This window comes from Electrona antarctica, assembly GCF_951216825.1.
Source record: "Electrona antarctica genome assembly, contig: scaffold_73, whole genome shotgun sequence".
Classification (NCBI taxonomy): Eukaryota; Metazoa; Chordata; class Actinopteri; order Myctophiformes; family Myctophidae; genus Electrona; species Electrona antarctica.
Window position 1 is genome coordinate 312335 of NW_027638626.1, and position 14504 is coordinate 326838.

At 45.2% G+C, this 14504-nt stretch overlaps 1 protein-coding gene across 1 annotated transcript in view; it reads right to left on the bottom strand.

Annotated features, from left to right (window-relative positions):
* Positions 1 to 3321: 3321 nt before the first annotated feature.
* Positions 3322 to 14504, bottom strand: part of LOC306917880 (pre-mRNA-processing factor 19) — a 28773-nt gene continuing 17590 nt past the window's right edge. The window contains exons 11-16 of the mRNA XM_079530771.1: positions 13434 to 13589; positions 11169 to 11238; positions 9586 to 9759; positions 8338 to 8420; positions 4987 to 5092; positions 3322 to 4834 (exon numbers count right to left, since the gene is read on the bottom strand). Of these exons, the coding sequence (XP_079386897.1) occupies positions 4737 to 4834; positions 4987 to 5092; positions 8338 to 8420; positions 9586 to 9759; positions 11169 to 11238; positions 13434 to 13589 (687 nt within the window). The 3' untranslated portion in view covers positions 3322 to 4736. The remainder of the gene's footprint in view (positions 4835 to 4986; positions 5093 to 8337; positions 8421 to 9585; positions 9760 to 11168; positions 11239 to 13433; positions 13590 to 14504) is intronic.

The window sequence follows — 14504 nt, forward strand, 5'->3', positions numbered from 1 at the left end:
CTACTGTAGTTATCACTACATCACCCTGCAGGCTACTGCAGTTATCACTACATCACCCTGCAGCCTACTGTAGTTATCACTACATCACCCTGCAGGCTACTGTAGTTATCACTACATCACCCTGCAGGCTACTGTAGTTATCACTACATCACCCTGCAGCCTACTGTAGTTATCACTACATCACCCTGCAGGCTACTGTAGTTATCACTACATCACCCTGCAGCCTACTGTAGTTATCACTACATCACCCTGCAGCCTACTGTAGTTATCACTACATCACCCTGCAGGCTACTGTAGTTATCACTACATCACCCTGCAGCCTACTGTAGTTATCACTACATCACCCTGCAGCCTACTGTAGTTATCACTACATCACCCTGCAGGCTACTGTAGTTATCACTACATCACCCTGCAGCCTACTGTAGTTATCACTACATCACCCTGCAGCCTACTGTAGTTATCACTACATCACCCTGCAGCCTACTGTAGTTATCACTACATCACCCTGCAGGCTACTGTAGTTATCACTACATCACCCTGCAGCCTACTGTAGTTATCACTACATCACCCTGCAGCCTACTGTAGTTATCACTACATCACCCTGCAGCCTACTGTAGTTATCACTACATCACCCTGCAGGCTACTGTAGTTATCACTACATCACCCTGCAGGCTACTGTAGTTATCACTACATCACCCTGCAGGCTACTGTACTTATCACTACATCACCCTGCAGCCTACTGTAGTTATCACTACATCACCCTGCAGGCTACTGTAGTTATCACTACATCACCCTGCAGCCTACTGTAGTTATCACTACATCACCCTGCAGGCTACTGTAGTTATCACTACATCACCCTGCAGGCTACTGTAGTTATCACTACATCACCCTGCAGCCTACTGTAGTTATCACTACATCACCCTGCAGGCTACTGTACTTATCACTACATCACCCTGCAGGCTACTGTAGTTATCACTACATCACCCTGCAGGCTACTGTAGTTATCACTACATCACCCTGCAGGCTACTGTAGTTATCACTACATCACCCTGCAGCCTACTGTAGTTATCACTACATCACCCTGCAGGCTACTGTAGTTATCACTACATCACCCTGCAGCCTACTGTAGTTATCACTACATCACCCTGCAGGCTACTGTACTTATCACTACATCACCCTGCAGCCTACTGTAGTTATCACTACATCACCCTGCAGGCTACTGTAGTTATCACTACATCACCCTGCAGCCTACTGTAGTTATCACTACATCACCCTGCAGGCTACTGTAGTTATCACTACATCACCCTGCAGGCTACTGTAGTTATCACTACATCACCCTGCAGGCTACTGTAGTTATCACTACATCACCCTGCAGCCTACTGTAGTTATCACTACATCACCCTGCAGCCTACTGTAGTTATCACTACATCACCCTGCAGCCTACTGTAGTTATCACTACATCACCCTGCAGCCTACTGTAGTTATCACTACATCACCCTGCAGCCTACTGTAGTTATCACTACATCACCCTGCAGGCTACTGTAGTTATCACTACATCACCCTGCAGCCTACTGTAGTTATCACTACATCACCCTGCAGGCTACTGTAGTTATCACTACATCACCCTGCAGCCTACTGTAGTTATCACTACATCACCCTGCAGGCTACTGTAGTTATCACTACATCACCCTGCAGGCTACTGTAGTTATCACTACATCACCCTGCAGCCTACTGTAGTTATCACTACATCACCCTGCAGGCTACTGTAGTTATCACTACATCACCCTGCAGCCTACTGTAGTTATCACTACATCACCCTGCAGGCTACTGTAGTTATCACTACATCACCCTGCAGCCTACTGTAGTTATCACTACATCACCCTGCAGCCTACTGTAGTTATCACTACATCACCCTGCAGCCTACTGTAGTTATCACTACATCACCCTGCAGGCTACTGTAGTTATCACTACATCACCCTGCAGGCTACTGTAGTTATCACTACATCACCCTGCAGCCTACTGTAGTTATCACTACATCACCCTGCAGGCTACTGTAGTTATCACTACATCACCCTGCAGCCTACTGTAGTTATCACTACATCACCCTGCAGCCTACTGTAGTTATCACTACATCACCCTGCAGGCTACTGTAGTTATCACTACATCACCCTGCAGCCTACTGTAGTTATCACTACATCACCCTGCAGGCTACTGTAGTTATCACTACATCACCCTGCAGGCTACTGTAGTTATCACATCACCCTGCAGCCTACTGTAGTTATCACTACATCACCCTGCAGGCTACTGTAGTTATCACTACATCACCCTGCAGCCTACTGTAGTTATCACTACATCACCCTGCAGCCTACTGTAGTTATCACTACATCACCCTGCAGCCTACTGTAGTTATCACTACATCACCCTGCAGGCTACTGTAGTTATCACTACATCACCCTGCAGCCTACTGTAGTTATCACTACATCACCCTGCAGCCTACTGTAGTTATCACTACATCACCCTGCAGCCTACTGTAGTTATCACTACATCACCCTGCAGCCTACTGTAGTTATCACTACATCACCCTGCAGGCTACTGTAGTTATCACTACATCACCCTGCAGCCTACTGTAGTTATCACTACATCACCCTGCAGGCTACTGTAGTTATCACTACATCACCCTGCAGCCTACTGTAGTTATCACTACATCACCCTGCAGCCTACTGTAGTTATCACTACATCACCCTGCAGCCTACTGTAGTTATCACTACATCACCCTGCAGCCTACTGTAGTTATCACTACATCACCCTGCAGGCTACTGTAGTTATCACTACATCACCCTGCAGCCTACTGTAGTTATCACTACATCACCCTGCAGGCTACTGTAGTTATCACTACATCACCCTGCAGCCTACTGTAGTTATCACTACATCACCCTGCAGCCTACTGTAGTTATCACTACATCACCCTGCAGCCTACTGTAGTTATCACTACATCACCCTGCAGCCTACTGTAGTTATCACTACATCACCCTGCAGCCTACTGTAGTTATCACTACATCACCCTGCAGGCTGTGCCTTTCATTCAGTTATCACTACATCACCCTGCAGCCTACGTTTACACAATGCTGTACCTCCAACTGTACTGTTTACACAATGCTGTACCTCCAACTGTACTGTTTACACAATGCTGTACCTCCAACTGTACTGTTTACACAATGCTGTAACTCCAACTGTACAGTTTCATCATACTGTTTATTACGTCGTAACGTAACAATATAAACATTACTCTTACAGTGAGCAGGTTGAGGCCGAGAGTCCAACGGCTTTAGAAAAACTGATCGTTTTATTGATTTCAAAAGAACAGGGAAGCAAAGAAAACAAAAAACTCAAAGAACAAAGGAAATTATAAGAGAAATATACAATAAAAAGACAAACCAGTAAATGAAGGTGAAAGGGATGAGAAGGCTGTGGTTTCACATCAGGAGGATGAGAGCGTACAGATAAACAGCTCATATTTATTCACTACAGATAATAATACGTTTTAAACTACAAAATAAATGTCTTGTTTCCATGGAGATTAAGAGTAGTAACATTACAGATCAGGATGAACAGATCTCCACACACAGCAAAGAGAAACCCAGTCATTGTACAGTAACAAACACAGAGGCATCAACACATTGTAATTGTTGCTGTCAGGCAGAAACCAGAGCTTTATTTCGTTATTCCTAAATCAATGAAATTATTTTATTTCGTTATTCCTAAATCAAAGGCCAACATCGTCATGCGAACAGTGTCACTAACCCTACCCCAACTTCACAGTCAAGTAGCACTAGCGATCTACAATACAAGCTCACACGCATATAGATGTGGGGTTTTTTTTCTCTTTTTGTCTTTGTAGAGATTTTATAACTATTGAACCAATAAGAACAACGTAAGAACCAGATGTTGACATTGAGTTGGAGATCTGATGATTCACAAAGAGGATGATTCATCTGGCCACTAAATAATAACTACATTTAACTTGTCTTTTTCTTTTCTTACATTTCCTGAAAAGCAACACATTTGGTGGTTAACCAGGCCTGGTACCCATTTTGGTGTTAGCATTGTGTTATGCTTTAGCTATTGAAAAATAGCAGGTCTACAAGCTCATAGCGCGCGACCGAGTTGTGCGCTACGAGCTTGTAGGTCTGCGATTTTTGAAAAATCGAAGAAACATAGCTTTTTCAGAAAACTGTCAGGATGTAGAAGACATTTTTAGAACCTGATCTCAGGTGAAAATGGGTTAACCATAATGGGCCTGCTGGTTAACCAGGCCAGTTTCCACTCGACAGCAAAGAAATTATATTTAGATTAGACCCCCCCCCAGACACATTAGGAATAAGAAACTATACAAGCAAAGCTCTTTTCTTTTCTTCTTTTGAAAAATAATTTGGAATATTTCTAACTGTTTCCAGGATCAAAGAGCGCGTCTCGTCACATTTAAGTTGTTTATTATTTTTAAATTTTCTGTCGTCTACAAGAAAACAACTTCACAAGGACTTGTAGATCTGATATTAAACTCCTACAACTTGTAGGACTTGAGGAGGGCTTGGAGATCATATCTACACGCAAGGTGTTGTAGATTAAACGGTTAAACTCCCACAAGCTGTAGGACTTGTTGATCTAACGTCAGGAGGGCTTGCAGATCTGCTGTAGGCTTCGGTCTGTCCACATGTGTTGTAGATCAGATATCAGATCTACAAGCTGTAGAACTTCAGGCTTCGGTCCATCCCAGCCGAGGCGAGGAACTGAGCGTTCTCTCCGAACGCTACGCCGGTCACCACACCCGAGTGCTCTGTAGGAGACACACAGATTTAAGTATATCTCAGATGTTTTCCCCTCACAAATGTAAATGTAAAAACTTGGGGAGAATTACACAATAGTGTAATTTTATTTCAGTGAAAGAAAGACTTCTATAATATGAAAAGTGGAAGTTGTTTTTCTCACCAGAGAAGTTGAGAACTTCAGACCATTGTTTACAGATGTAGACCCTGATGTCTGAGCCTCCGACAGCCAGGTACGTCCCGCTCTGGTCGAACACCAGAGATTTAACCTGAAACATAATTAATATTATTATATAAAACACTGTTTACAGATGTACAGTCTGATATTAGACCCTCCGACAGCCAGGTACGTCCTGCTCTGGTCGAACACCAGAGATTTAACCTGAAACATAATTAATATTATTATATAAAACACTGTTTACAGATGTACAGTCTGATATTAGACCCTCCGACAGCCAGGTACGTCCTGCTCTGGTCGAACACCAGAGATTTAACCTGAAACATAATTCATATTATTATATAAAACACTGTTTACAGTCTGATATTAGACCCTCCGACAGCCAGGTACGTCCCGCTCTGGTCGAACACCAGAGATTTAACCTGAAAACACATTAACCCATTTAGACCTGAGGACGATTCTACAAATGTCTTCTAAACAATGACAGTTTTCTGAAAAACCCTCAAGTTTCTATGTTAGTGGTTCTCAAATTATTTCATGTCAAGGACCCGCACATTTTATGAAATTGGCCGCCGACCCCCATCTGAAAATATGTTGTTCCAGGGACCTGTTGTTCCAGGGACCTGGGCACCAGGGTTAGGGTTTGGGTTAACCCTAACCCTAACCCTAACCCAGGGACCTGGGCACCACATTTTCAGGATTAAAAAAAAAAATAGCAGACCTACAAGCTCGTAGCGCCAATAGCTAAAGTATAACATAATGCTTAAAACACCAAAAGGGGTTCCCGCCCCAGAATGGGTTAAAATGTTACTAGGTTATTATGATACACTGGTACTGTCGACTGTGGCCCAGGAGGTAGAGCAGGTCGTTCAATAATCCATGGGTCGGCGGTTCAAATCCCAGCTCCTCCTGTCTACATGTCGAAGTGTCCTTGGGCAAGACACTGAACCCCAAATTGCTCCCGATGTGCTGGTTGGTACCTTGCATGGCTTCCGCCGCAATCGGTGCATGAATGTGTGTGAATGTGTGAATGTAATGCACTATCTATGTAAAGGTGTGTGAATGTGTGAATGTAATGCACTATCTATGTAAAGGTGTGTGAATGTGTGAAGGGGTGAATGTAATGCACATCTATGTAAAGCGCCTTGGATAAAGGCGCTATATAAATGCACCATTTACTGTAGGTTCCAGAGCCATAGAGAAAGACAGAGTTATGACATTGAGGGGGCAGAAAACAGCCTGGTGGTTACGTGGTGCAGGTACTCGCATGGCGAGCCCATAGACTCCAATGCATTCCGTAAACTTCTGGTTTGTCCCCATTTGAAGCCTTCAAATGGGGACAAACCAATAGAAGTCTATGTAGGAGAGACTGAAGCCCCATGAAGTGACCAATAGGGACAAACCAATAGAAGTCTATGTAGGAGAGACTGAAGCCCCATGAAGTGAACAATAGGGACAAACCAATAGAAGTCAATTCAAAAATAGCAAAAAATGATTCAGTTTTCAATTCAAATATAGCAAAAATAGCTGATCTACAAGCTCAAACGTGTTGAGTTGTGTTATTTTTCTACGACAGTAATATGCAATGTGGCCCCTAGGGGGGGGGTGTGGAAATATATCGGCCCATCCCTGCTCTATAGTATGTGTCTTTATGGAGGCTGTCCACTAGAGGGCAGCTCTCCCCTGTCCACTAGAGGGCAGCTCTCCCCTGTCCACTAAGAACAGCTCTCCCCTGTCCACTAAGAACAGCTCTCCTCTGTCCACTAAGAACAGCTCTCCCCTGTCCACTAAGAACAGCTCTCCTCTGTCCACTAGAGGGCAGCTCTCCCCTGTCCACTAGAGGGCAGCTCTCCTCTGTCCACTAAGAACAGCTCTCCCCTGTCCACTAAGAACAGCTCTCCTCTGTCCACTAAGAACAGCTCTCCTCTGTCCACTAAGAACAGCTCTCCTCTGTCCACTAAGAACAGCTCTCCTCTGTCCACTAGAGGGCAGCTCTCCCCTGTCCACTAAGAACAGCTCTCCTCTGTCCACTAAGAACAGCTCTCCTCTGTCCACTAAGAACAGCTCTCCTCTGTCCACTAAGAACAGCTCTCCTCTGTCCACTAAGAACAGCTCTCCTCTGTCCACTAAGAACAGCTCTCCTCTGTCCACTAGAGGGCAGCTCTCCCCTGTCCACTAAGAACAGCTCTCCTCTGTCCACTAAGAACAGCTCTCCTCTGTCCACTAGAGGGCAGCTCTCCCCTGTCCACTAAGAACAGCTCTCCTCTGTCCACTAAGAACAGCTCTCCTCTGTCCACTAAGAACAGCTCTCCTCTGTCCACTAAGAACAGCTCTACTCTGTCCACTAAGAACAGCTCTACTCTGTCCACTAAGAACAGCTCTACTCTGTCCACTAAGAACAGCTCTCCTCTGTCCACTAAGAACAGCTCTCCTCTGTCCACTAAGAACAGCTCTCCTCTGTCCACTAAGAACAGCTCTCCTCTGTCCACTAAGAACAGCTCTCCTCTGTCCACTAAGAACAGCTCTCCTCTGTCCACTAAGAAAAGCTCTCCTCTGTCCACTAAGAACAGCTCTCCTCTGTCCACTAAGAACAGCTCTCCTCTGTCCACTAAGAACAGCTCTCCTCTGTCCACTAAGAACAGCTCTCCTCTGTCCACTAAGAACAGCTCTCCTCTGTCCACTAAGAACAGCTCTCCTCTGTCCACTAAGAACAGCTCTCCTCTGTCCACTAAGAACAGCTCTCCTCTGTCCACTAAGAACAGCTCTCCTCTGTCCACTAAGAACAGCTCTCCTCTGTCCACTAAGAACAGCTCTCCTCTGTCCACTAAGAACAGCTCTCCTCTGTCCACTGCAGAGCCGTGAGGCTCCAATCAGACGGTCTGGTGCAGAGCCTCCAATCAGACGGTCTGGTGCAGAGCCTCCAATCAGACGGTCTGGTGCAGAGCCTCCAATCAGACGGTCTGATGCAGAGCCTCCAATCAGACGGTCTGATGCAGAGCCGTGAGGCTCCAATCAGACGGTCTGGTGCAGAGCCGTGAGGCTCCAATCAGACGGTCTGGTGCAGAGCCGTGAGGCTCCAATCAGACGGTCTGGTGCAGAGCCTCCAATCAGACGGTCTGGTGCAGAGCCTCCAATCAGACGGTCTGGTGCAGAGCCTCCAATCAGACGGTCTGATGCAGAGCCGTGAGGCTCCAATCAGACGGTCTGGTGCAGAGCCGTGAGGCTCCAATCAGACGGTCTGATTCATGTCTCTGTGGTGAATAAAGACTCGTCCAGTGTGCAGACCTTACTTTCTTTCTATAATGTAATAATAGACACAACAATATTATTGTTTACCTCATAGTTGTTATCCAGAGCGATGGTCTTGAAGTTCTTCAGCTTTCTGAGATCCCAAAGCTTCAGAGAGCTGTCCTGAGCCCCTGAACATGAATACATAATACTACTGTTAATACTGAGCCCCTGAACATGAATACATAATACTACTGTTAATACTGAGCCCCTGAACATGAATACATAATACTACTGTTAATACTGAGCCCCTGAACATGAATACATAATACTACTGTTAATACTGAGCCCCTGAACATGAATACATAATACTACTGTTAATACTGAGCCCCTGAACATGAATACTACTGTTAATACTGAGCCCCTGAACATGAATACTACTGTTAATACTGAGCCCCTGAACATGAATACTACTGTTATTACTGAGCCCCTGAACATGAATACTACTGTTAATACTGAGCCCCTAAACATGAATACATAATACTACTGTTAATACTGAGCCCCTGAACATGAATACATAATACTACTGTTAATACTGAGCCCCTGAACATGAATACATAATACTACTGTTAATACTGAGCCCCTGAACATGAATACATAATACTACTGTTAATACTGAGCCCCTGAACATGAATACATAATACTACTGTTAATACTGAGCCCCTGAACATGAATACATAATACTACTGTTAATACTGAGCCCCTGAACATGAATACATAATACTACTGTTAATACTGAGCCCCTGAACATGAATACATAATACTACTGTTAATACTGAGCCCCTGAACATGAATACATAATACTACTGTTAATACTGAGCCCCTGAACATGAATACATAATACTACTGTTAATACTGAGCCCCTGAACATGAATACATAATACTACTGTTAATACTGAGCCCCTGAACATGAATACATAATACTACTGTTAATACTGAGCCCCTGAACATGGAAAATAGTACATTTCTAAAACAGTTAGTCCCAATACTTGATTCTGATTGGCTGGTTACCGTCACGTGACCGGTGTAAATTTCACCGATAACCCACACCTTCAATCACTTTATATAATTCGCAGCTGATTCTGCATCTCTGTAGCTATACTGGGGAAGGGGAGCACTTGATTGGGTGAATGTAATGAACAGTCTATGTAAAGCGCCTTGGATAATTAAGCAATAAGCCACGAGAGGTCTCAGGTTACCGGTATTTTACAGTGGGTAGTGTGTAGTGTTTAGGGGCTAGTGGGTAGTGTGTAGGGGCTAGTGGGTAGTGTTTAGGGGCTAGTGTGTAGTGGTTACCTGTAGCCAGGTAGTATCCGTTCTCAGAGAAGGCGATAGACGTCACCGGCCCAGAGTGTCCAGGGAAGTTGGCCACGTTGGTTCGTTCCTTCAGATCCCAGATCTTGATCTGAGAGTCGGCCGTTCCCGTTCCGAAGATCAGCCCGTCGGGATGGAACTGAGCGCACGTCAGGGCTGGAGGGGAGGAGCCAGGAGGCGGGGTTATGTTAATGAGAATAATATAAGCACATATGAACAGAAGTTCTGATCCAGCAGCTTGTAGGTCTGAGACACAAGCTGTGGTTAAACTTATAGGCCAATATATTCCTGTCCCCACCTCCCCCAGATATATATATTCCTGGCCCCGCCTCCCCCAGATATATATATTCCTGGCCCCGCCTCCCCCAGATATATATATTCCTGGCCCCGCCTCCCCCAGATATATATATTCCTGGCCCCGCCTCCCCCAGATATATATATATTCCTGGCCCCGCCTCCCCAGATATATATATTCCTGGCCCCGCCTCCCCCAGATATATATATTCCTGGCCCCGCCTCCCCCAGATATATATATATTCCTGGCCCCGCCTCCCCAGATATATATATATTCCTGGCCCCGCCTCCCCAGATATATATATTCCTGGCCCCGCCTCCCCCAGATATATATATTCCTGGCCCCTCCTCCCCCAGATATATATATTCCTGGCCCCGCCTCCCCCAGATATATATATTCCTGGCCCCGCCTCCCCCAGATATATATATTCCTGGCCCCGCCTCCCCCAGATATATATATTCCTGGCCCCGCCTCCCCCAGATATATATATTCCTGGCCCCGCCTCCCCAGATATATATATATTCCTGGCCCCGCCTCCCCAGATATATATATTCCTGGCCCCGCCTCCCCCAGATATATATATATTCCTGGCCCCGCCTCCCCCAGATATATATATATTCCTGGCCCCGCCTCCCCAGATATATATATTCCTGGCCCCGCCTCCCCCAGATATATATATTCCTGGCCCCGCCTCCCCCAGATATATATATTCCTGGCCCCGCCTCCCCCAGATATATATATTCCTGGCCCCGCCTCCCCCAGATATATATATTCCTGGCCCCGCCTCCCCCAGATATATATATTCTTGTCCCCGCCTCCCCCAGATATATATATATTCCTGGCCCCGCCTCCCCCAGATATATATATTCCTGGCCCCGCCTCCCCAGATATATATATTCCTGGCCCCGCCTCCCCAGATATATATATTCCTGGCCCCGCCTCCCCCAGATATATATATATTCCTGGCCCCGCCTCCCCAGATATATATATTCCTGGCCCCGCCTCCCCCAGATATATATATTCCTGGCCCCGCCTCCCCCAGATATATATATTCCTGGCCCCGCCTCCCCCAGATATATATATTCCTGGCCCCGCCTCCCCAGATATATATATTCCTGGCCCCGCCTCCCCCAGATATATATATATTCCTGGCCCCGCCTCCCCCAGATATATAAATCAATAATGTGAGAAGAGCTCCCAGCGCTCCCAACGCGTCGCGTCCACAACGCGTTGAGAGCTTGTAGATCTGTAGATAATAAAAATAACATACCACAGGCTCCACTCTCATCGGTGACTTTGGTCAGAACTTTACCGGTCTGGATGTCAGAGAACGCCCAGTACTGTAACACACACACAGTCACAGTCACAGTCACAGTCACACACACACACACACACACACACACACACACACACACACACACAGTCACACACACACACACAGTGACCACACTGACGCAAACCAATCCTAAAGTCTAAAACAACCTATTCAACACAAACATTACAATGTAGTCATTTAGCAGACGCTCTTAATCCAGAGCGATTTATGTAAGAGTACGTTATTATTATCACCTGTCTTCAGTAAATAAATTATATTAGTCCATATTGTGTTTTCTGTGATTTTGAGGGTCGACAACTTGACAAGGAAGGTAACAGGTTGTCAAATATTGCTGTACGTGAATAACATTTTAAAGTACGTTTTAGCCAAAGGGCTGTATTTGGGCCGTGTAATGCCCAGGTCTGATAGAGTGCTATGTCTACATGATGCCGAGGTCTGATAGAGTGCTATGTCTACATGATGCCCAGGTCTGATAGAGTGCTATGTCTACATGATGCCCAGGTCTGATAGAGTGCTATGTCTACATGATGCCCAGGTCTGATAGAGTGCTATGTCTACATGATGCCCAGGTCTGATAGAGTGCTATGTCTACATGATGCCCAGGTCTGATAGAGTGCTATGTCTACATGAAATGCTATGCTAAGGGCACTTTCACACCAGACATGTTCGTTTAAGACGAACCATGGTCCGCTTACCCCTTTGGTTCGATTGGTGTGAACGTGCATCCGAACTGTGGTGCGGATCAAAGAAACGGACAGTAGGTAGTCTCCCGTAGCGTGTAAAGACAGTGTGTATATATACCTGGTCTTCAGAGGAGGACAGAAGGTAGTCTCCCGTAGCGTGTAAAGACAGTGTGTATATATACCTGGTCTTCAGAGGAGGACAGTAGGTAGTCTCCCGTAGCGTGTAAAGACAGTGTGTATATATACCTGGTCTTCAGAGGAGGACAGAAGGTAGTCTCCCGTAGCGTGTAAAGACAGTGTGTATATATACCTGGTCTTCAGAGGAGGACAGAAGGTAGTCTCCCGTAGCGTGTAAAGACAGTGTGTATATATACACCTGGTCTTCAGAGGAGGACAGAAGGTAGTCTCCCGTGGCGTGTAAAGACAGTGTGTATATATACCTGGTCTTCAGAGGAGGACAGAAGGTAGTCTCCCGTAGCGTGTAAAGACAGTGTGTATATATACCTGGTCTTCAGAGGAGGACAGAAGGTAGTCTCCCGTAGCGTGTAAAGACAGTGTGTATATATACCTGGTCTTCAGAGGAGGACAGAAGGTAGTCTCCCGTGGCGTGTAAAGACAGTGTGTATATATACCTGGTCTTCAGAGGAGGACAGAAGGTAGTCTCCCGTGGCGTGTAAAGACAGTGTGTATATATACCTGGTCTTCAGAGGAGGACAGAAGGTAGTCTCCCGTAGCGTGTAAAGACAGTGTGTATATATACACCTGGTCTTCAGAGGAGGACAGTAGGTAGTCTCCCGTAGCGTGTAAAGACAGTGTGTATATATACCTGGTCTTCAGAGGAGGACAGAAGGTAGTCTCCCGTAGCGTGTAAAGACAGTGTGTATATACACCTGGTCTTCAGACAGAAGGTAGTCTCCCGTAGCGTGTAAAGACAGTGTGTATATATACCTGGTCTTCAGAGGAGGACAGAAGGTAGTCTCCCGTAGCGTGTAAAGACAGTGTGTATATATACCTGGTCTTCAGAGGAGGACAGAAGGTAGTCTCCCGTGGCGTGTAAAGACAGTGTGTATATATACACCTGGTCTTCAGACAGAAGGTAGTCTCCTGTAGCGTGTAAAGACAGTGTGTATATATACCTGGTCTTCAGAAGAGGACAGAAGGTAGTCTCCCGTGGCGTGTAAAGACAGTGTGTATATATACCTGGTCTTCAGAAGAGGACAGAAGGTAGTCTCCCGTGGCGTGTAAAGACAGTGTGTATATATACCTGGTCTTCAGAAGAGGACAGAAGGTAGTCTCCCGTAGCGTGTAAAGACAGTGTGTATATATACCTGGTCTTCAGAGGAGGACAGAAGGTAGTCTCCCGTGGCGTGTAAAGACAGTGTGTATATATACACCTGGTCTTCAGACAGAAGGTAGTCTCCCGTAGCGTGTAAAGACAGTGTGTATATATACCTGGTCTTCAGAGGAGGACAGAAGGTAGTCTCCCGTGGCGTGTAAAGACAGTGTGTATATATACCTGGTCTTCAGAAGAGGACAGAAGGTAGTCTCCCGTGGCGTGTAAAGACAGTCCAGTGACTCCAGCCTCGTGGGCTCTGATGACCTGGACACACTTCTCTCCTGCAACATTCCACACCCTGATGGTGGAGTCAGGAGAGGCCGAGAACACCACGGACTGGAATACACAAAATACACAGAGGATTACTACTGTACAAATACACAGATGATTACTACTGTACAAATACACAGAGGATTACTACTGTACAAATACACAGAGGATTACTACTGTACAAATACAGAGGATTACTACTGTACAAATACACAGAGGATTACCACTGTACAAATACACAGAGGATTACTACTGTACAAATACACAGAGGATTACTACTGTACAAATACACAGAGGATTACTACTGTACAAATACACAGAGGATTACTACTGTACAAATACACAGAGGATTACCACTGTACAAATACACAGAGGATTACCACTGTACAAATACACAGAGGATTACCACTGTACAAATACACAGATGATTACTACTGTACAAATACACAGAGGATTACTACTGTACAAATACACAGAGGATTACTACTGTACAAATACACAGAGGATTACTACTGTACAAATACACAGAGGATTACTACTGTACAAATACACAGAGGATTACTACTGTACAAATACACAGAGGATTACTACTGTACAAATACACAGAGGATTACTACTGTACAAATACACAGAGGATTACTACTGTACAAATACACAGAGGATTACTACTGTACAAATACACAGAGGATTACCACTGTACAAATACACAGAGGATTACCACTGTACAAATACACAGAGGATTACCACTGTACAAATACACAGAGGATTACTACTGTACAAATACACAGAGGATTACTACTGTACAAATACACAGAGGATTACTACTGTACAAATACACAGAGGATTACTACTGTACAAATACACAGAGGATTACTACTGTACAAATACACAGAGGATTACTACTGTACAAATACACAGAGGATTACTACTGTACAAATACACAGAGGATTACTACTGTACAAATACACAGAGGATTACTAC